The 24140-nt window shown below is 40.8% G+C and overlaps 1 protein-coding gene across 1 annotated transcript in view; it reads right to left on the minus strand.

Moving 5' to 3' along the window:
* CLIP4 (CAP-Gly domain containing linker protein family member 4) overlaps positions 1-15717 on the minus strand; it is a 46047-nt gene extending 30330 nt beyond the window's left edge. Inside the window, exons 1-5 of the mRNA XM_063124160.1 lie at positions 15690-15717; positions 9880-10027; positions 2791-2930; positions 2182-2275; positions 36-197 (exon numbers count right to left, since the gene is read on the minus strand). Of these exons, the coding sequence (XP_062980230.1) occupies positions 36-197; positions 2182-2275; positions 2791-2930; positions 9880-10012 (529 nt within the window). The 5' untranslated portion in view covers positions 10013-10027; positions 15690-15717. The remainder of the gene's footprint in view (positions 1-35; positions 198-2181; positions 2276-2790; positions 2931-9879; positions 10028-15689) is intronic.
* Between the last annotated feature and the right edge of the window lie 8423 nt (positions 15718-24140).

Below are 24140 nucleotides of genomic sequence, written 5' to 3' on the forward strand. Positions count from 1 at the left end.
CAGCATCCATTGCTATTACAATTGGCAAGATTTACCTTTTGGCTTTGCATTTTTCAAAATGACAGTAATGAGCTCTGGAACATCAAAGTAGGCAGCATAGTGCAAAGCATTCATATTTGTCCAACGGCTCCTTAAATTGATATCTGCACCCAAGTCAATAAGTTGGGAGGCAAATTTGGCTGCAGTCTCCACATCCCCTGCAAAGCAGATTTTTTTTTTTTTAAAAAAAAAGGCATTTTGTATCTGATTTTGTTAGTGTTTAATAGGCTACTGTGACACATTAGATAATCAAGCATCATGTCCAAAGAATGTTGGCACTTTTACAGCAACAACGACAAAGCCAAGGCACTCCTAGCAAGAGTTGCTTTACAAGAAATAAGTCAGCCAGCTATTGCCTTTGAATACCATGGAAAAACTCCAGTGAAAATACACTTTATAATACTCTCTACATGTAATTACAGCATACATACAAAAAGATGGTGGGTTTTGTATTAGTTTCTATAGAGAAAGGCCTTCTCCGTAGGACTTTTATAACATATCAAGCAGTCCAAAACACTTTGATTTAAGCTAAATTAAGCCTTAATTCACCCCTCTGAACACAGGAGAAGTATGAGAAGAGTCTGCAAGATCTTTTATACTTTTTACAACACCAATGGTGTGTCATGGGTTTACTCACAACTTACACCATTCCTCCCTTACACAGATGCTGGCACAGCAACCAAATCATTAACAATACTGCTCCGTGCACTGGGTATCAGTATTCCAGCTCACGGTGGCAGAGGGCCAATGCACAGCCAACTCATGTCACAGTGGGTCATATAGTTAGTGGTGCAATGTCAATGCACATGTGGCCAGAATATTTGTGTTGATATAAATATATCTGTTGACATGAATAGGAGTAAGACAGGTTAAAGGCGATACTCTGAGTCAAGTGGATCATAAATCACAGGTCTTACATGTATCTAAGGACACGCAAATGCAAGAACACAGGGGGGAGGGACCTGGCCTCCAGATGCTTTGGCCTACAGCTCCCATAATCCCTTACCATTGGTAATGCTGGCTAGGACTAATGGGAGTTGGAGGCCAAAGACACACAAGTCGCCCACCCCTGTTCTGGAATTAAAAGCCTTCCTTTTAAAGTATCAAATTATTTTAGGAAGCATCTTATCTGCACCATGTCCTGCATGTGGTTCTATTTATCATTATTTTAAAATGTCAACGTATCAAATTTCCTTTTAATTAATACCACCCTGTGGGGTTTATAGTCCATTTTAAACTGCAGTTAGGGAAAGATGTGTATCACAAAGTGACCTGTAAGAGGCCACAAAACAAACAGAGCCATAGAACAAGCAGAGAATTGGAAGTGGAAATCTGATGGTTTCATCTTTATGGAAACTGCCTTTAGAAAATTTGGGAGTAAAGCAGTGTAAACTGAGTTCCATGGCGCATGACTACAGTGAAGTAAGCACACACAAGACTCCTGGCTCCAATTCTAAGGAAGGGTGGGATGGTCTTGCAGATGCTCAAACATCTCCAGACATGGAAGCGTTAGCAGTGGGGAAACCAAAGCAGACATTTATCTTAATGTCTTTGTATCAACTGGGGAAAACTATCCTTTTTTGGTGAGCTTTGGAAATGGTTACCCCCAGCCCCACCCTTAAAGCTGGTTCATTTTTAAGATACTGCTGATTCTGTTTGTGTTCACTTCACTATTATTGTTTAATTAGGTAATTTGATTGTTTCAGTTATTGTGATTTTGTACACCACTTTGATGGCCCTTTTGTGGGCAGAAAGCAGCTAAACTTTTGAATATATATAATGGGTTGGGTCCAGATTTAGGGGTGTGCAACTGGGCTAGTGGAAGCACACTTTCCTGGCCCCTCCACCCCACGGCAGCCTCTCCAACCCCTTGAAAATGCTACAGAGGGTCAGGGGACCCAGCTGGATGGGGCAAAGCATCATCCAAAAGGCTGATCCTGGATATTCCCACAGACCAATCCTTAGAAGCAGCCGTAGCTGCTCTTTTCGGCATGGAGAGCCACATTCGTGCAGTCCCCTTCAACCAAAACTCTAGAGAATGGGGCAGAACAACCGGGGAGGGGGGCAAGAGGCAGAGAAGGACAACTACTCCTGCTGCCACACAGACAATGGCCACTGAAGAGCCCTGATTTCTTCACTTACCAATACCATGAGCCCCTGACTTGCATGTGTAATGCAAAAGAGTCATGTCAGTCAAACCATCTCTGTCGTTCACATTGCAGCCTCTCTTGATGATCTGCAGAAACACCAGAACAAGACCATGTAGGAAGCTGATGCAGTTATTTAGCAAGTCTTACTTACTTTCAGGCATATAAAAGTTAATCGGTTTCACAGTGATGCCTAGCAGCGAATTTCATTTTAGTTTATTACAAGAGCAATTCTGTTATACGCTTCATACCAATAGAGAGATAGTGTCATTATCACTGTACACTTCACCAATTCAATATCTTTATTCCTCCATCACTACTATATTTTTCTTTTTTTAAAAAAAACCCTGATAGGTACATGTTAGTTTAGAATGGTATGTAGTTCCCAATGCACTTTTTACAGTGTTCACCAGCTCTTGCTAGAATTCCAACAATCTATTCTTTTATTATAACAAGAGTAAAATTTCTAGCCTATAAGGAAGCAGCGGTGACACCTTTGAACACCTTAGCTCTCAAATAAAAGCAGAGTTGATAGTTCAATACACTATTACAAAATTAAAAAGGACCTTTATAAATGCTCAGGAAATCTTAATATATTTCTCACCTCATTCCCAATGATATCAATGTTCTGTTGGACTTGAGGGACCCACTGTCTTAAGATAGCAAATAGTTCAGACACAGACGTTTTGGGGCTGAAGAGAATTTCCTGGCATGCTGCATCATTGGGATCAAAAAAGGAGAACTCTGTGGAAGAAAAAGTAGATTTATTTTCTAACAATTTTATTTATTTATTTATTTATTTATTTATTTATTGCATTTCTATACCGCCCAATAGCTGAAGAATTTCAGGAACTGAAAGCATGGGAAGACACCTGCTCCCATTCATGGACATGACATTCACATATTATATAAACAAACAATTAACAAATTTTCTGGCTTGGTGGCAAACAATGAATGTTAATTAATGCTCAGTGAAAATATGAAATGTAAACAACATTCACAATTAGGACAGGTAATTCTCACATATCAATATATTGTTTTAACTGTTTTAATTGTTTTTACTGCTTTTATGCTATATATTGGTTTTAACTTGATTAATGGTTTAATTTGTTTTTAGCTGTGTATATTTATTGTTTTATATTGTATGTTTTTATCTGTACTGAGAATCTAGTGATATAGGGCGGGATACAAATATTTTAAATATACAAATAAATGTAAATGTTCTACACAGCAGAGAATAGAAAAATAGGAATTCCTATTCATGAAGGAACTATGAACCGAACTAGCATTGTGCAGAGATCCATGTAACAACATCCCACTGGACATATTTGTTTGTGTGGCTTGGTTTTAAATGGGGAAAAAACCACTGCTTGGGGCTGCAATCCAGGAACATAGTAATGGCAAAAAGGTGTTTATTGCCTCTCTAATCAATAAATTTCCTCCCAACGTTGCCTTTCCCAAGCTCCTCTACCCATGCAGGAAGAAAAGCAGCCAGGGGAGGTGTAATTCTGAAGGAAAATACACTTGGTAGGGAATCCTGAGTGTTTCATTCAAAGATTCAACTCAAGCAACTTTTTATTTTATTTTTTAAAAAGAAATCTGTTCATGCAAAAGTTGGACACAATGGAATTTGTAGTTTGGCCCTGATAGATTTCTATGTGCTAAGCTGCCCAAACGTTATATTCAATTTAGCAAAACTCTAGAAAACTGGACTACAGCCACAGGGCAAGGGTGGGTTAATCTTATACACACACACACTTAAATTCATTTACATAACAAATAATTACTAGAATCAAAAATAAAGTATCTCATCAGAAACCTGAGTGGTCTAATTAAGTTGCCTTACAGGCAATTTCAGCATTTTGCTGGCTATTCAGAATTTACAGAGTTTACATAGAGAACAAACAGCAGCAGTTCACTACATCTTAGTTAACTGCATTTGTTGTCAGTTAAGTAAATTTAAGGATGTGGTTTGAATAAAAACATATTGATGTATGCAGCTGTTGGAGAGGATAAACAGATCGATTTATTGGCATTAGGAGCACTGTACAGTTGAAGCTAGTTTTATTTGTGGGACTATTAAGCATACTTTAGTGACTGCACAGTTAGGTCAGGCATCAGAATGGCTATTAACAGGTGGAGCTTTAACATTAGTCAACCTCATCCCTGGCCGTGCAACTAAGATTTTTTCTAATTAAATGGATTAGCGTTGACAATTGCTTTCTTTCCAGCATCATGCAGAAGAGCACACACATCTAAGGTACTTAGGATGGAAAAGGAGTGTGGGCTCTCTCACACTAGAGGCATTCAAGATGCATCTGTCAGGGATGCTTTAAGGTGGATTCCTGCATTGAGGAGGGGGCTGGGCTCAATGGCCTTATAGGCCCCTTCCAACTCTACTACTCTATGAAAAAAACTTGCAGAGGTCCCCAGCTCATAAGGCAGTTTTGCAAAAGGGATCAACATCGTGGCTGGGGATGATGCGAATGTGAAGGTCACCAGGTTGGGGGAAGCTGTTCTACAGCACTGCTAAAGGAGACACTGAGGGAGAGGAGTAAACAGCAGATAAAATCTGTTGGCAAACAAGAGGGTAGGACAAGTAGCAACAACGCTGGTAATCAATGGTGTAGTGGAGCCAGGGTTTGCTGAGGCTTAGCGCCAGAGCTCTTATTACCAGGGATGCTGATGCCATCTATTAGGATCCCCCGTTCTCTCAGCGCTTAGCTGCAATCCCCAGAGTAACTGGGAGTGGGGAGGATTTTGCTGGCAAAAATAGATGGTTCCCTATTATATAATACAAAGTATTTTGGGGTGGTTTGGTCTTGAATGGGCAATGGAGACGCATTAGTTTCACAAAAGACCAGCTCCTGCAGAAAATGAAAACTGCTAGAACTGGTCCATTGACAATGATTAACATAGCTGCCTGATTGGTTGATAAGGATTAATTTAGCTGCCTGAATCTTTACACCCTCCTTGGGAGAGTGGCTATGGGAACTTGCCATGATGAGCACCTGTGCTTCAAAATTTACCACTCCTGGTAATGATGAGCAGACTCCAACATAGGGGCATACATACCGGGATGATCTAGAGGAGGAGCTCCTGTTCTGTTACATGGGCAAGCAGATGAGCAAATTGGGATTTTTAGGGAGCAGTGGTAACTCAGCCATATAGCCCCAAACAATGCAGCAGTTCTGTTGGAGTCTGTCCGTAACACTGTACTCTGGCTTCATGACAATTCCATCTTTGGCAGCTGAAGGAATGCATATCGTCTGGTAATGGGCATCCATTCACCTCATACTATGCTGCAGAAGTAGCCAACCTGGTGCCCTCCAGATGTTTTAGACAACTCTCATAAACCAAACAGTCAGGAATTATAGGACTTGTAGTCCAAAATATCTGGAAGGCACCAGGTTGCCTATCCCTGGTATACTGGCTTCAACACCATCTAGGGGATGTGTAGTTTACAAAGCTGACTTAGCCTGCACTTTCTGTTCAAGAACAAGTCATTTACTCCCACATGAACGTGAAGAGGAGAACGAGACAGTCATTAAAAAAAATGCATTCACTGTGTGCCGTTCAATATCTTATGCCAACAAATGAAGGATGTTGAAGATCAGGTGAGCTTGGCAAACTTTTTTTTTTTTTTAGAATTTGACAGTCAAGCAACATATGCTTAACTGAGATAAAGTTTTGAGATCTATGCTGCTTTCAGGTAACTCTCTATGCATATATATTATCTACTGGGAACCTCCTGCACATTCAGAGGATTTAGCAAAATAAAGATTAAGCTGGCTGACACAAGTCTTTTACTGTTTTTTCATTGCTAAGATCAAAAGCGTTCTGCTATTAGAATGCTCCTGATTAGGCCTCATCTTGTGTCCAGTTCTGGGCATCAGACTTGAAGAAGGATGCAGACAAGCTGGAGGGGATTCAAAGGAGGGCAATGAGGATAATCAGGGGTCTGGAAACAAAGCACTATGAGGAGAGACTGAAAGAACTGGGCATGTTTAGCCTGGAGAAGAGAAGGCTGAGGGGAGACATGATAACACTCTTCAAATCCTTGAAAGGTTGACACACAGAGGACAGCCAGGATCCTTTCTCGGTCATCCGAGCAGGACATGAAATAATGGGCTCAAGTTACAGGAAGCCAGATTCTGGCTGGACATCAAGAAAAACTTCCTGATTGTTAGAGCAGTACGACAACGGAACCAATTACCTAGGGAGGTGGTGGGCTCTCCCACACTAGAGGCCTTCAAGAGGCAGCTGGACAGCCGTCTGTCAGGGATGCTTTAAGGTGAATTCCTGCATTGAGCAGAGGTTGGACTCGATGCCCTTAAAGGCCCCTTCCAACTCTATGATTCTATGATCAAGACTTCTCCTTCAAAATGGGCTTGAGTGGACCAGCCTTCCAGAAAATCTTGCACTGGAGACTTACATTCATTCAAAAATTTTGAGAAAACCAAGAAGAGGGGTCACTGAAGGTAAATGAACTATTGAACTGTGCAGCAAACATAATGTACATAATTTGAAGTGATGACTACTAGACTTGGAACAAGTTCTTCTAGAGTCTTAATTACTATAGAAATCTTGAGTGATAACTCCAGAAGAACTTGCTCCAAATCTAGTCATCACTTCAAATTATGTACATCATGCTTGCTCCACAGCTAAATCACTTGTCTTAACAGTTGACTTTGTTTTGTCACCAACTGATTTACTGCTGTACTTTTTAAAGTCAGAATCTGCTGGTGGCATGTTATTCATTTCAGTTGGATATGTTTGTTGTTTATTCGTTCAGTCGCTTCCGACTCTTCGTGACTTCATGGACCAGCCCACGCCAGAGCTTTCTGTCGGCCGTTGCCACCCCTAGCTCCCCCAAGGTCCAGTCTGTCACCTCCAGAATATCATCCATCCATCTTGCCCTTGGTCGGCCCCTCTTCCTTTTGCCTTCCACTTTCCCTGGCATCAGCATCTTTTCCAGGGTATCCTGTCTTCTCATTATGTGGCCAAAGTACTTCAGTTTTGCCTTTAATATCATTCCTTCAAGTGAGCAGTCTGGCTTTATTTCAGTTGGACATGTATACTAGTACAATCTTTAGCTGAGCCAGGACAACTTTCTACTTGCTATTCTTCACAGTCACATTTGACTATGCCTGGAATATTAGTTTGTGTTTGGTGTTGTTTTAGTTTCCCATAGCTCTTTCTGCTGTTTAGACTTGAAGATTAGGGTAAAGTAACTACACAAGATTCTTATGTAATGAATATCAAGGTGGGTCACCATCTTGGCAGCCTGTTCAGTCAGTTCATTGCTTTTAATTCCAACATATTTAGGAACCAGCAAAAGTCTATAATAAAGAGTGTCCAACCGAGAAAAGATAAAGAAATGGATGTGTGATGAACCTGAATAAAAGCACAGCTGTAATCTTATGGACTCTTACTAGTAAGTTTCACTTTACTTCTCAGTAAACATACTAAGGGTTGCAATAAATTGCCAAAAATGAATGATGAGAATCAGCACATGCAACAAATTATTCCAAAAGCAAGAATTTAATGCAATTCAAGGCCACAGAGTAGCCTGCTTCTGGCAAAAGAGTAGTCCATATGATATGGACTATCCCTTCTCTCACAACACCTTGCGACTTAGAACCATCAGCAAAAATCATAGCATGATTATTGGGGCATAAAACATAATACTGGTATCATGCAGAGCTATTATAACCCATGAAAACTGGGCAAGGAAATGGAAAGTCATAGGAAGCTTCCTAGTTTAAGGTGAAAGAGAGGCAATGTCATCAGTCATAGAACCTGCTGCTTCAGGAGAGATTTAATTCCACGAACTCCAGGTAGCTAACAACGATTCTCAGTAGGGATTGAACACACCTTCCTAAGTGGAGAACTCAAGCAGAGATGAATCTTAACAGCATACTGCAAAGATAATTGTGGTCCGTGGTGGTTCAACTATCTCTGCATCAATGCTATTGGGCTTGAGATGGGGTCTTGGCCAAAATGACAGGCATCTAGGAGAACAATACTGTATCTTCTGCAGCACATAGAGAAATGAGATGCATGTCTGGCCATGAGCCTGTCAAATGCACACTCACAGATATATCTTACATCATGAGAACGGATGCTGTCTGTAATAAAAGGAGTGGGACCCTGAGTGCCCATGTCACTCTGGTGTACCCAGGCAAGGATGCAGACAGTGAGAAGGGGAAAATCTTTTATCAGGGTAGTTACACAGATGGGACCAATGGCAAAGCAGAGATGGCAGCCTTCCCATTAAAAAAAATCTCTACAAACCTTGAAAAAAAGACACAGAGAAATGAATTGGGGGAGGGGGGAATCAAGACAGCTATGGCTATTTTTAGAAGGAATGGAAACTAAATGCTTCACTTAGCCAAGGGATGAAAACTGAAGGTCACTGAACTTCTACTTTTCCTGAGGCTATCGTAAGGGCTGTATTTTGGGAAAATATTAAAATGAAGACAAACGGAGCCAGCTTACAGCAATCGTATTCATGTGCATGCACACATGCATTGTTGTATCCAATTCTGTGAGCAGAAAGGGGAGGAGGTAATTTTCTTCTGCAGGCCCCATTCTAGCTCCCATGCTGGGAACAGACTGGAGCAGGGTGGGAGGAGAATGCAGAGGGAAGCAACCAAAAGCTACCCCTCCACCTTTCCACTCATGGAAGCCTCTGATAGATCAAAGAGCCTTCCAACAGAGGAGAGACACAACTGGACACAATTCAGTCTCAAAACAAAATATAGAGATCTGAAATTTGAAAACCTGTCATGATCCTTTTGGAAAGAGGTTAAAAATTACTTCATGTTGATGAAGCCCATGACAACACATACTATTACTATTAACACATACCATTACTGTAAAGCTCTGTTTATTGGTTGCTTCTTAGCCAAAAAGCTATTTACTGTTCAGGGTTTTCCTGTCCACATCATACTATAGTCAAAGGTGTGAATTTCCATGCCCTCTGGAACTGAAGCTATGTTGAAGATCAACACTGCGGACAGGTTGTCTCTGCTGCAGTATATTGGTTTGCAGGACTTGCACCAGCTTTGCATCCTCAACTCCCAAGTCTAGATTTATATGAACATGCAGCCTTGGATTTCTGTTTTTGCTTCTTTTAAATTTTGTTTTAACTGTTTTATTCTGTTATTTTCATTTTACCTTGTACACCACTCTGAAATTTTTCAATAGGGAGCGGTATATAAATATTCTAAATAAATAAATAAATAAATAAATAATAAGTCTAGTATTTCACCAACAACACTACACTGGTTTTCTCACACCTACAATATCATGAGCACTAGGTAACAGGCTCCTGTGACACTTGTACAAACATTTCACACAGCACTTCAAACCGTAATTAGTGACTTGATAAAGCAACAATTTCATTTGCCTCACACCAAAATATTGCTACAAACAACCTTGTGGACAGATATTTGCATCTTTCATGTTTTATCTACATAATAAAACAACTATCTGGAAAGGCCCTAAAATTGATTTGACTTTACAGCATCTAGCATACAATGATTAGACACATTTCAGGTGAGGAAGACAGATGTAGCATTTTCAAACAGAACTTTAATTTCCGAGTTAAAAGTATCTCTTTGAGAACCATACATCTTCCCTGACTCAACATTTTGAAAACATTCTCCCTTTCTATAAATATCCATACCACATTCAGAAGGCATTGGTGCTGCAGAAACCGAATAGGTTACTGAATCTTCAGAGCCTGGAATGAAATACTGGTATCTTCTAGTCAATGAGTCTCCTTCTATGGAAGGGTCAGGAAGATCCTCTATGGTCATCTTCTAGAAAGCCCCCTTTAACAAAACAAAACAAGAAAGAATTCCCTCAAAGAGTATAGATGGCATGGTATGTTATAATGTCTATCTTACAATGCAATTTACACTAACATTCCCATTTTCAAACACACATAAAATAGTAATAACCAGAGACTCTTTGGCAATAACACTCATTACTACAAATTCATTTGAGTCCAAATCAAGACATTGCACAAACTTGGAAAACCTTCTGAACCCCATTGTTTCTGTACCATCTCAAAATTTGGAACAAAACACAAAAGAAGGCAGTGAAGTAAGGTCTTACTAATGGAAAAGCTGGCACAGCATCAGCCGATCTTAGTCAAAAGTGTTATTTTACTTCAAGTCCACACATCACAATCCTGTATGTGGTGTTAAGCCTGCAAATTAGGTTGTCATTTTTTAAAAAAGCAAAAGTTCCACTAGCTTTCATGAGGCTGAAGTAAGTGATCAACTCCTGCTGAAGTCTCAAAAACCAAGTGGGACATACAGCAGGATGAATGACACATCCAGCAAAACTTAAATGCCCAGCAGATCTTCTCAAAATCCTGTGGCACTTCGAAGACTTAACAAATCTATTCTGGCAAAACTTTCATGGGCACCTGTTATATTCCTAGTTTCTGTTTGCCTGTTCTATTTGCCTCCATTTCAGTCCCTGCCAAACTATTTCAAATCACATCTGTACCAATTTAGAACTCAGTTATATAAAACTGGGAGAGCGGAAGCGAGAGGTGCCAGGCAAATAGAGAAAATTGAAGACATCAATCAGAAACAGCTTTGCTTTATTAACTTACGTTTGCTTTCAACAATAAGGTATTAATGGACAAAATCCAAGTTCTGAATAACATGTTAAACACGTTTTTTTCTTCAAATGTAATCTTATAAAAACAAAGAAATAAAAATACAACGTTGTTTGTGAGTTTTTCTCTGTGCGTTAGGAAGCAGCTTGGGTTATCCAGAGTACTATAGTTTGAAATTTGGGGATTCTTTCCAGTGGAATGAGTTAACCCACATTTACAATCTCCCTGTAAATACAGAGCCTCCTGTTCTACAGCTTCATTAAAATGCAGGGAGCCTACTATTTCTCATCCATATCTAGCTGATCAGAAGGTCAAGCCAAATAATTTATGTAACACTTACGGTGCACCAATATGTTATTTTGTTTGTTTGTTTTAACTCTTAGACACATCTGGAAGGTACCAGGTTGGCGAAGGCTGCAGTAGTACTCTGAAATCCTAGGAAGATAAGCTCTTCAGCATTTGTATAACTTATTTGGGTCAGGCCTCCACTGGGAGCATATAGAAGGCTGCAATTCTTTATTTAGGAATGTGTGCCTGGGTGTACTATATATATATATATATATATATATATATATATATATACTATATGTCTCAAAAGGATAGACTACAGAAAATCTCAGATGCTTCTGCATATAGTCTCACCACATATCTCTGAAGGTTGACTGGAGGGCACACTTAGCAAGATATTGACTTAGAAAGTTATTTCTCCCTGGATTACATATAACTCCAGGGCATATTTGCCCTTTTTATTCTGTTTCTTTCCGGACTACTCAACCCCAGCCAAGTTCAAAATTGAAAGGGCTTGCCTGTCAATCAGGTTTACAGCCTGGATGTGCTTCTAAATTCAGCAATGTACCCAGTGACATCTAAACAAAAGTTGAAATGTTTGAGTCCTGCATACTTAGATCAGGGGTGGACAGAAAGACTGCAAGATGTTTCTGACGTTAGCTTTCAGTATTCCTGACCACTGGCTATGCTGCCATGGGCTTCTGGGAGTTAAAAGTCCCCAAACATCTGGAGATCTACCTTCTGCCCACCCTGCCTTACACGACTCTTACCATATAATAAATATGTAATAATTCTAAGTTTGCTCATCTTTAGCATCATGCATATTTATGCATGTCACTGCTGACCGTCAAAATACATGATCCCAAAATACAGATAACATATTGTTCTTTCAGTGATGTCATTAATCCTCAGAGCAGTCTGAAAAATTTACTACTATTATGAAAAAGTTTTATATTTACAGCAGAAGCTGTTTTACATAAAACTCTAAAGTTTTATATTTACAGCAGAAGCTGTTACAAAACTCATCATTGCTTCTTCACTAGTTAGGACATAGCCTGTGGGAACAATTTAAGTATTGTTATAAATAAAAACAGGAATTAAGTGGCCTGAAAGAAATTACATAGGATTAGTCTCTAGTCAGTACTCCATCCATAAGAGATCCTTACAGTTATCAAGTCTAATGAAGTCGCCTTCAATATGAGAAAGAAAAAAGTTGTATAGTCTATTTATTTAGAAAAGCAAAGAGACATGGAGGAAGCAGTGGCAAAGGAAGCACAGCTACCTGGAAACATGTGAACTTACAAGAAAAAAGGGGACAAACAGGAGAGAAAACACTGTTTAAGGAAAATGAGGCCAGAGGTACTTCAGCCATGATCAAGGTACCCCAACTGAGAAGAAGCTCAGAGATCCCACAGTAATTTCTCAAAAACATTTTCTATACCTCCAACTCGTATTGGTGCATACAGAGAAGAAGCTGAACAAAATTAATTGCTTGTTATTACAACTGTAGCTTTGCAGTTTCTTTAGCACCTTTCACCTTAATGAACAATTAGAAGAACTGAGAAATGACATGAACAACTTACAGATACCTGGTGCCACATACATACCGGAAATGTGTAAGTCATATTAAGGTAGGAAGGGGCAGGGCAGATAAGGTCACCATGTTCTCACTTTCCTCACCTTGTGGCACCATAATAACTCAATATCTCAGGACGAATGAAAACATTTCTGCAAGTAAGCCCCATTCACTCAAGAGAAAAACCATCTCACAGGAATGCTACCATAGCAGAAGGTAGAACTGGATTTATTGCCAACTGGCTGTGGACAGAAAGGGAAGGCTTCCATATATTTTGAGGTGAGGGCATTTGTCCAACTATACAGGCTGTGGCCCCTAGTCTAAATCCCAAATCTTCCAACCTTCTCACAACTCTACAAAAACTTCACTATTCGTGAACTGAGAGTTGACTAAACATGGAATCTGAATTTTAATGATAAATAAGACAAACCATATTTATTAGCAAAAGGGTGCTACAATAATTGCTAACATACCTTTGCAAGTCTATTGTTAGCAAGACAGTTACCAAGATGGAATTTGACCTTCACTTCGCTTCACTTGGGACCTGTGAGATGTGCTAACTACATATTTGTCTTGGATGGATTCAGCAGTCTCAGCCATCTGTCCCCCTCCCCAACCACTGCCCTTTAAAATAAGATTTGCTTTATCAGTTAGCAACTGAAAGCAAGTTATCTGAAACGTTAAGGGATCAGGGAGCCCAGCACTTGTTGTAGGTACCAAGGCGAAAGAGGTGCCAAGCTAAGTTCAATGTTTGTTGAGTGCACTATTGGCAGTGAGAAAGAGTGAAAAAAGCACTCAAGCTACAATTCTATGTCCATTTACCTGGGAGTGAGCCCCACTGAACTTAGTGGGGCTTACATCTGAGTAGACTTTACAGGGATGATGAACTGTAAGTGTCCTTAAACTTTTCTTCAAAGTTCTGCAGGGTTTTGGATACTTGCTGCAAAAATGAACTTCCATCAATTAGCTTTAACGTATCCCCACCCTATCTTCCAATTTGCTGTCATTTGTTTTCAATAAAAATCAGCAAAACACAGTTTTACTTTGCTGTTTTATCATGACAACTCCTCACCCCAGGTGCAATTTATTCTAGGGCCAGCCCTGATCCGAAGAGGCCAAACATAAACAGGTTGAAAGCCAGCACTCATGAGATGAGCTTTAGCAATCAGTTTTGCTCAATCAGTTTTGTTACAGATTTCACAGTCTGGATCCCCACAACCTAGCCTGACTTGATTCATGACTTGATAACTGCAGAAGTCAATATTTGCTGGAAAAAAAGTTAGTAATCTACATACATTTAGTAGTTATATATGTTCTAGACTGAATTCATTATAAGAAAATATGTCAGCACATTAGGTTATCACATACTACTGAATGCAAAACAGGCTTTACCAGTCTGCAGCCAACTTCTCTATGCAAAAGTTTCAGCACCATACAATTTCAAAAGTCAAATGTGTCTGCCAAATAAGATTTATTTTCTGAACTAAACACTTACATTTAATTACTTATAGTTAAATCAATACTTACAGTAATAAGGTAAACATGAGAAGACAGAAGGCATGCAATCTACAGAAGGCTGTGAGCAGCACAGATTAGTATGTCCTTTAAAAGTTAGGTGTCTAATTTGTTATGGAAAGCATTGATCACCCTTCACTTGATAGCTTAAAGGAAGCTTCCTGTTCAACTAATGAATGTGTGATATTTCTGGATCTTTAGAGAAGAACCATGCCAAAGTCAAAACATACCCATTAAAATATTTTATAGTATCTATTTAACTAATGCAGTGGTTAGAGAAGCTATTGGCTGAAAAATATCGACCAACAGAAATAATCAGCAAGTTAGTCCAAACAAGAAACACACCCAAGAAAAGAAATATTGGAGTTCATATTGTGAACCTCTGGATGGAATTAGATGCAAACTGTATTTCAACAACAATCGTAAATTCTGAACTACTTATGTTGAAAGCTACTCTTGCCACCCTGCTTTTTTTTTAACCAACTCAGAATAAATCTTATTTTCTCTTAACCAGCAGTCAATCGAGAAAGCCAGCTGCAAAGTTACTCCTTTTCCCTTCCTCCATCCCAATTCTGCAGTTTTACTAAGTTTTTTTTTAAAAAAAAACACTTAAAAGACTTACCCATGCAAGCCCTAAAACTCAATGGATTTGTTACTTTCACACCTTACACTATAAAGAAGGTGAGGGTAGAGAGACGGAGAGATATAGACTCTGCCTAAGGCCTTACCTATGACTTGGCAAGCTCCCATCAAACCTAAGTCAAAAGAGATAAAGCTGCTAACTGCTTGCAAATTTGCAAGAGGGAAAACGGTTCAGAAACACTGGATTCTGAAGGTGAATAGTCATACAAGCGCTGCAAGACTATGCGACAAAAACACACACTTGGGGGTGACCTCCCTCAGAGCAAGGGCCGCACTCTCCCCGTCTCCCTTCCTGCTGTATCTTTTTAAAATGAAAACTCAGGAACCCACCCAAGACATGCACACCCATTCAGACTAGATTGCATTTGCGCTCAATTCTCACCGTGTACACCCCCTCTCTCTCTTCGTCCTTCAGCTGCACTCCACACATGGTTACCATTCATTTCTCTCTCCCGCGCCCTCAAATTTTTTTTAACTAAAAGTCACCTTTAACGACTGCTTAACTGACCTCCACGGATTCAGCACCCCGCAAGGTCCGCCACCAGAACCACCCGCAGTGCCTGCGCGCGCCCCTTACTGTGCCACCCCACTCCACGTGGGGCATGTCAGAGGCGCCCCCCTTTCCGGCGCTTAGCTGCCTCACAGCGCGTCGTAGAGGCCACCCCCCTCACATCACAAAGGTGGGCTTGCTTGCATGCCCTCCCCTCTCCCCACACCCCCACACAGGCAGCCCCCTCGCTTTGGGTGTTGGGGTCTCTTTCCCTCACATCCCCTCCAGACCGGCAGAAAGAGGTCAAGCTAAGGCGACAGACAATAGCAGCCCCTCATGCCATCCCCTTACCTGTCCTCTCCGCCAATCGACGCTCCCTGACTCGAGGGAGGACAGAGGATGGATGAAGCCCGCCCTCTCTGCCGCCCTCCGTCCCAGCGCCGCCCCCGCCCGTCGCACAGGCGCGGAGCGGGGAAGAAAAGAGCGAGGCTCAGGCTGCCTGGCTCGCCTCCCGTGCCCCGCCCCCAACCACCTCCATCGACGATCAGCCGCGGTCTCCAAGCAAACGGCGGTGGCAACGCTTAAACTCCGCCCCCGCGTCGACCTTTTCTTTCCCTCCCCTCTCTTTTGCGCGCGCGCGCGCTCGCTCTCTGTTCTGCGCCGAACCTTAGCCCCGCCCCCTCGCCTGAGTTTTACATAAGTGGCTCCTCTTCCTTCTCCTCCGAATTGCTTTGGCGGCTCGGTGCGCCGCTTTGGTTTGTCAGCTCCTAGGAAACGGCGGCTGGAGCCACGCCCATATCCAAGGCGCTTCTCCCCATTCTTCAGCTAGTCCTGGGGTGAAGGTGTTGGGTGGGTGGCTCGGCGCGCCTACAGTGGCATAAACTCAGCGCCCACCCGCACGCTTGTTTAGGAAAGGGAGTGTTTTATCGGGGGCAAAGGAGCAGCCTGGCCTGGCTTAGGAATAACTTTCATAGGCGTTGCAAAGCGTAGGGTGACAGAACTGCAGTTAAGGAAAGGGGTGTTTTGAAGTGCTTTGAACACTGAACATGGGTTAGTTGTATGCGCACACTTGAGCACATTTTACGTTTTAAAAATATTCTTTTCATTATAGCTGCAGCTTTTCTTTTTTAATGTAACATTGAGGATTGGAGAAGGGGTGTTTATGTTCCAATTTTTGTGTGATGTTTTCAGCTGCAACCATAAGTATGCTTAGTAAAGAGTAAGATCCATTGAGCGTGACTGGACTTCTGAGTAAACATGTTTAGGATGGCACCATTTGGGTTGTAAATTCTGGCCAGCCCTTCTAGGCAGAATAAAGCAGCTGCCACAAGCAGCAGATGCTGGGAGGGGCGGTAGCCCTTCCTATAGGCTGCCCCCCACCCCACGCACCTGGCCATTTACATCCTCTGGGAGGTGCTCCAAGTACCAACAATGCTTGCTTGTTGCTGCCCTGAGCTGGCTATCTCACCTACAAACTTCCCCCAAGACATCACAGTTAGCACTGTTGGGAAAGGGCCCTGATCAAAGCACACAAAGAGGCAGCTTGGGATGTGCACTGCTCCTGCTGTTGTGTTGCAGCATGTGTGTGAGTGGGCAGTGAGCTGGTAGCAGCCAGCAAGCTGCAGCCTAAACTAGCCTATTGCTCTTTGGGTGGATGCTGCCCCATTGCCAGTCTGTTGTTGTTTATTCGTTCAGTCACTTCCGACTTTTCGTGACTTCATGGACCAGCCCACGCCAGAGCTTTCTGTCGGCTGTCGCCACCCCTAGCTCCCCCAAGGTCAAGTCTGTCTCCTCCGGAATATCATCCATCCATCTTGCCCTTGGTCGGCCCCTCTTCCTTTTACCTTCCACTTTCCCTATGGAAGATGGGACCCCCCAGGTCGGAAGATGGTCAAAATGCTACTGGGGAGGAACAGAGGATAAGTTCAACTAGCCCCAGATGTGATTGCCAGTCTACAAGTAACAAAAGCAGGTTTGTGGGAGGGGACGCATATGGAGCCGTAGGAGGGAGAAGACAGGGAAGTCTTACTGCATGAAATACTTTCCCATTCTAGTTCCCTATTATGCAACTGTTAGTTTCCATTAGTGCAAAGTCATTTAGCGCTAGCAGAATAATGTCTCTGTTGGTTACTACCTGTAGTTTCCTTTTCATATGTCAATACGGGTTCCTCTGGACACTTCCCACCAACACCTGCATCTCGTTTTGGAAGAGATACCATAACATGTTTTTTAAAAAGCGGACAGGCATCACTTACCCGTTAATATAGGTTGAATCCATAGAATAATGAAGCTCTTTTACTCTCCATTCTCTGTAGCAGCACCCACCATCTGGAAAACCCTCCCTCATGCGGTTCAGGAGGCAGAAAATGTATCATCCTTTACACGCCTCCTGAAAACACATCTTGTCACACAGGCTTTCCCTGGGCTGTAACTGCTGCTGGGTTTATTTTGGCTTTACATAGTTTTTGCTTTTTTTTAAAAAAAAAAAAAAAACCAACTTTAAAGCTTTATATGTTTTGATCTGTTGTATTTTATGTTTTTAATTATGAACTGCCCAGAGAACTTTGGCTATTGGGCAGTATTAAAATGTAATAAATAAAATAAATATTTCTTGTGATTTCATGTTGATCTGGTATTTCTTATTGTAAATGTAAAACAAAAGTGTAATAAAAGCATTAAACAAAAGAAGAATCTAATTTTTCTGTTGTACCTCTTTTATAGGTACAGGAGGGAATTGTTTCTACTTTATGTACCTATTTTCTCACTATGTGCACCAAATTTTTTAACCCATATTGGAATATATCTTCTAATTGTACTTTGTCTGTTTCAAAGTCACTGGGAATCGTATGCAAAGGAAGACTGGGCACCTATACCTTTTAATAGTTAATGCAGAAGATTCTGTCACTTCAGCCTGCCATGTCCATGTGAAAAATGTTGTGATGTCAACAATTTAAAATTATTTGCATGTGACAGGGAAATAAACCCTTTGTTGTAAATGTGTCCAGATTTTTTAGCACCATACTCCAGTCAAGAAAAATGGAAGAAGCTTGTTCATGAATTCTGCCGTCTATCCTGTATGGGCTATTATGTATAAAGAACATTCCTATTATCTGGCAAAAATGAATGCACAAAAAGGATATTAGAGTTAGATTATGCAGAATTTTATAATACAGACAGGAAGCCTGAACTAGATGTCTCTCCCTCCCACAAGGGAAGTATTCCATCACATGAACTCAGTGCTTGCAACTGAAGTTTTACAATGTACACACAGGTTTACTACATATGCTTTCTAAAACACTAGTGCATCACATCCTGCTGAAAAACATAAAACCTTAAGACTGCAGGCATGGAGTACATATGATGAAATACTCCTGTTGAGAAAGGTACTTTTAGGTACTTTCCCCTCTGATTTCTAGCTTTCTATATGCAGGGAATATTTGAGTACTTTATCCCCAAGCCCTTTGGAGAAAGGCTGGGATAAAAATGAAATAGTGTGAGCCTCTGCCTGCAGTCTGAAATGGTACAAGTCAGATAGAGACAGGTGTACCACCTCCTCCATGAGAGCGAAGACTTTATCCCAGGCTGTCTTTAAAACCTGCCCATCCAGTTTTTTTGATTTTTTTAAAAAAGCTGCCAGAAGTTAGAGAAAATGCAAGTTCAGACAGGTAAGTTGCACAACTAGTTGGAGCAGACATGGTTTGGGAAGAGCTTTGACTTTGAGATGGCATAGTTTAAGAAAAACAAGGGTTGGGACAGCACACATAACATAATTTACTGCTAATTCTGGAAACACATTTCATGATCGATACTAGGGCAAGACTAGGCCTATCTGTTGGAACTAGCGGAGTCATATTTTTTTTGCATTTCTGGGTCAGGGAGCATGGATTCTGCCTTCTTGATTCACTGTGGTGTGTGCACCATAGTAGCTTTAACATGTATTGCTACATTCATGATTGCTTTCCTTGATAAAACACCGATCTTGGATATAGTGTCACATATATACAATAGTGTACCAATATAATGCTGTTGACTATAAGTATTGTTTACTACGTAGCTTAAGAGCCCATTTTTGACAGGAGGGGCAACAGACTATCCCAGTCCTTTCCCCCAATGCCACTCTCTACCTTTTCATTCACTGCTACTGTTCCAAACTTGGCCTGGCCTAGTTCATCCAAATTAAATAAAACCTCTAGGCTCTGATAAGAACCTGCGTCAGAATTCCAATCAGATACTGTGTTCAAAGTGGGGTTGGAAAAAGTTTGCTCCATAGAACTCAGTAAAAGCCAAATCATTTAGCTGCAGCTGGATAGCCCGATATGGTTTCTGTTTCTTGGTTGCACCAGAGTACATTGGAATGTTGGAAATCAGTTTATATTAAATCTCAGAAGACTCTCTTTGACTTCAAAAGCAGCTAATTGCTCTGCAAAGGACAGAGGGTGACAGGATGCTTCCATTAGCTTGCACTGGCAGCTATTCATGCTGTTTTTTCCCAAATGATGCTACTTCATTTTTACTCTCTTTCCTTAAGTGTCATGTCTTTACGCTGTGAGCTTGTATTATTTTTAACTTTTGTACAGCATCTAACAATTTTAGGTGATGGATTATTATTGTTATTATTATTATTATTATTAAGATGGATGGATGGATTGTACTTGATGCTAAACTAAAAGTTCTCAGACAAATGCATTTGACACAAAGGCAGATTACAGGGAAGCTCACACACACACATTTAGACCTGATTCACATATAATGAGTATGGGTTGTTGAATTGTGGGTTGTTGCCTAATGGGTTATCTTTACATGTGAACCCTGCACTATTGTTTAACTATGGGTTGTTAACCACAAACAACCCAGAGTTCACAACCCAACAACAAACCATGGGTTCTCTTCCTGGATTGTTCATAGATAACAACCCATAGTTAAACCATAGTGTGGGGTTTTCACATAACAATAACCCATGTTTTAATGACAACCCACTCTCTGGGTTGTCATTACATGCAAACTATCTATCTATCTATCTATCTATCTATCTATCTATCTATCTATCCCTTTTTACCACTTCTTAGCAATCATGGCTTCCTGCTTTGATATATGAGAACCATTACTTCTCTCTTTTTGACTCCAGAATAGTTTGTTTTAAATGGATATTTTTGTTTTTATGCTTTTGATGGTTTTAAATGTTTATGCTTTTTAATGTTCACTGGTTTTAACTGTTGTAAACCACCAAGAGAGCTTCGGCTATGGGGTGGTATATAAATGTAATAAATAATCCTATATGATGCCAGAGTGAGGATAGAGAGCATTACCCTCACTCTGATTTGGCTGTGTGATGACATCTGAAGCCAAATCAGAGTGAGGGCAATCCTCACTCTTGCAATGTGGATAGGAAAATATGGTCACGGAGTGGGGGGAATGGTATCAAGCAGGAACATGGAGTGTGCTTATCTTATTTGCAGCCTTCAAGAAAGCAAAGTCAAGCAGCTGTGTATGGGCTGGTTCACTCCAGAACCAAACTCAGTTCAATAGCTGGTGGAAACTTACACATTTCTGTTCTAGAGTTGAAACTTCTGAAAATGAGGCCTTTCCAAATAAAATAAAATAAAAGGAAAGGAAACACTAAAGCTCTGTTTTAGACAGAAATTAGAATGTTGGGATCTTTGAACTGAACTAAAGTAATAGTAGCTGTCTAGTCTGATAGACTTGCATCAGAATCCCAAATATATTTACTTGGAAGGAAAGCAAACTATGCTGAGTTCATAATATCCCAACATTCTTTTCTTTGAACTTTTTCTTTCTCTTTAAACGTGTTAGTAGGCCCAGTTTTTTTTTTCCTAATGAAAAAATGGCAGTATCATGGGAAAACTGTTAACATTGCATCTATATTTTCCTTCCAGTGTTAGTGGGGGGAAATGACAAAGTGTCACAAAAATGTGATTCACCCTTTATTTCAAAAGCAGCATATTTAGCACAGCTGCATTTCCTTTGTCACAACGCAGCTTTCTCATACCTGGTGCCCTCCAGATGTGTTGGGGCAGTATCCAACTGTGTCATCCTATTAGCATAAATGGTGTTGTGTTAGCAGACACTAAGTTCCAAACTATTTGCAAGAGGAGACTACAACTAAAGTTACATTTGTGCAAGCACAGTTGTGCATTATGCTTGAACAGCCCACTGTGTGCTTGTGTGTGCATAATTCTTGTATGACTGGTTGCACTGTCCACTTGTCAAACCTGTTTTACAACTGCTTGCACAATCGGTTACGCAAGACCTTATGGGCAACCGCTTGTGCAATGGAAAGATTCGGTGGAGCTCCTCTAGCACTATTTGAGTTTGCAGAATGACACCGTTGGATACTGCCCTTGGATAGCAATTTCCAGTATTCTGAGCTGGCATGGGAATTGAAGCCCAACACATCAGGAGAACACCAGGTGGGGGAAGGATGTCATAGAGGTGATGTGCTGTGATGAATAAGACAATTAAAGACTACGCACATGAGAAGAAAAAATGCAGCTGTTTTTCTCTGTCTGCATTAATATTGATTTTCTGATTTACCTTAAGTGAAACAAAGTCTTGTAAGTGGTTTTTCAGCTGCTAAGTTGCTACTGGCTCCATTCTGTGCAAATCTAATGGACATGAGATGCTAAAGTAATTGCTTGGATACCCTGAGTCAATCTCTAAGTGTGTACTTGTACACACTGTGAAACTGCTTCACAGTAAAGCATCTCAGCATAGGTTATTCGATTCTGTTTAATTAAGGACTAGTATTGCTGACCATTACTGACCCGCATGAAGAAAACATGGGGTCCCTACTGTTTTCAGCATACTTTATACCATCTCTAAAATGAACCAGTGTTCTTATACTGGTTCTTATACTCCACCTCAGTGTTTCTTGTAGAGAATCCCTGACATGTAAAACCAATTTCAGTTTCTACTGCAGAAGAGCCTTGTACCTGTATGGGGGGGATGGAGGAAAGGTGGCTGCATCAGTAACATTCATTATCTTGATAGGCAGGGAGCAGAAAGACAAACAGAAAAGAGACTTGATATGGCCTTGAGGCATATTTTAAGGTCTCCAAGAGAGAGATTTCAAGGAAGTGTAGGAAGTACTTCAGCAACAAAGCTCTCCATCATTGTCAACGCAAACACACAGCCTGGGCAAGGAGAGGGTGGTCAGGAAAGTTTTTACCTCTTCCCTGTCTGCATACTATACCTGGAGAAGACCAGGCTCCCTCTTTGAGAATGTGACATTTTGTGTTGGTTTAGATATGTGTGCTTTCAATTCATCCCTTCTCAATATAACATACCTCAAAAAGTATTATAAGAACATAAGAGAACATATGCTGGATCAAACCAAAGCCACATCCAGTCCAGCATTTTGTTCCCACATAGGCCCATGGGAAGTCCACAAGCAGGACATGAAAGCAATTGTACCCTCCCATTAGCGTTCCCCAGCAACTGGCATGTAGAGGCATATTGCCTCTGATACTGAAGGCAATAGTTGTTCATGACTAGTAGTTTTGATATACCTATTCTATCCTTGTAAAGCCATTCAAATTTGTGGGCATCACTACATCAGCAACTTCCAAAGTATAATTATGTGTTGTGTTTCCTTTGATCTTTTCCTGAATTTTCATTGGATGATCCTAGGTTTATTATGAGAAAGAGAGAGAGAACCCCCTATCTACTTTCTCCACACCATGCATTATTTTATACATCTCTATCAAGTCCCTCCATATATGCCTTTTCCCCCTTAAGCTAACAGCCCCAAAGAAAACCTTTCCCCAGAACCTAAGCAGTTGCAACATTTCCTTGGTTATTTTGGTTGCCCCTTTCTGCGCTATTTCTAGCTCTCCAGTATTGTTTTTGAGATGTGGTGATGAGCAGAGCTGTACACTGTATTCCATACCATAAACACGGTATTGCCAGTTTTATTTTCAGTTCCTTTCCCGGTGATCCCCATCATGTAATTTGCTTTTTTCACACCAACCGCTGCACACTGGGTTGACATTTTCATTGAGCTATCCACTACAACAGCAAGATAGCTTTCCTGATCAGACACTACCAGCAAATACCCCTTCAGCATATATGTAGTTAGGAGTTTTTGCCCCAATGTGCATCATTTTACATTTGCTGACATTATATCACATTTATCACTTTAATACCCATTTCTCCAGCTTGGAGAGATATTTTTGTCCCTTTTTGTTTTGACCACCCTAAATATTTGATGGTGATGACAAACCTGCCCACCTCACAGCTCCCTCTTAATTCCAGATTATTAATGAACAAGTTAAAAAGTGCAGGTCCCAAACCAGATCCTTGGGGATCCCATGTGAGAACTGTCCACTTATTGTTACTCTCTGCTTCCTGCTCTTTAACCAGTTACCAGTCCATAAGAGGACCACTCCTCTTCTCCTATGTCCAAACTAAGCAACATTTAATCACTTCACATGCTTGTTGGCTCCTTCAATGAACACTGAAAGGCTAGTGAAATAGGACTCATATTTGCAAAAGCCATGTGGATTCCTCTTTATTAAGACTAATCCTTTAATATGCTTGATAGTTTTATCTTTAATTGTGCTTTCCACCAATTTACCTGGAGCAGGTGTTAAGCTAACTGGTCTGTAATTTCCTGGATTCCCTCCCAATTTTAATTTCTTTATTACATTGTTACATTGGCCACTCTCCAGTCCTCTGTACAGAAGCCAATCTTAGGAAAATATTACATGTAGAGTATCAGCTATTTCACATTTCAGTTCTTTAAAGATTCTTGCACGGATGTCACAATCTGGAACTAGTGATTTG

Source organism: Elgaria multicarinata, chromosome 4, assembly GCF_023053635.1.
Source record: "Elgaria multicarinata webbii isolate HBS135686 ecotype San Diego chromosome 4, rElgMul1.1.pri, whole genome shotgun sequence".
Classification (NCBI taxonomy): Eukaryota; Metazoa; Chordata; class Lepidosauria; order Squamata; family Anguidae; genus Elgaria; species Elgaria multicarinata.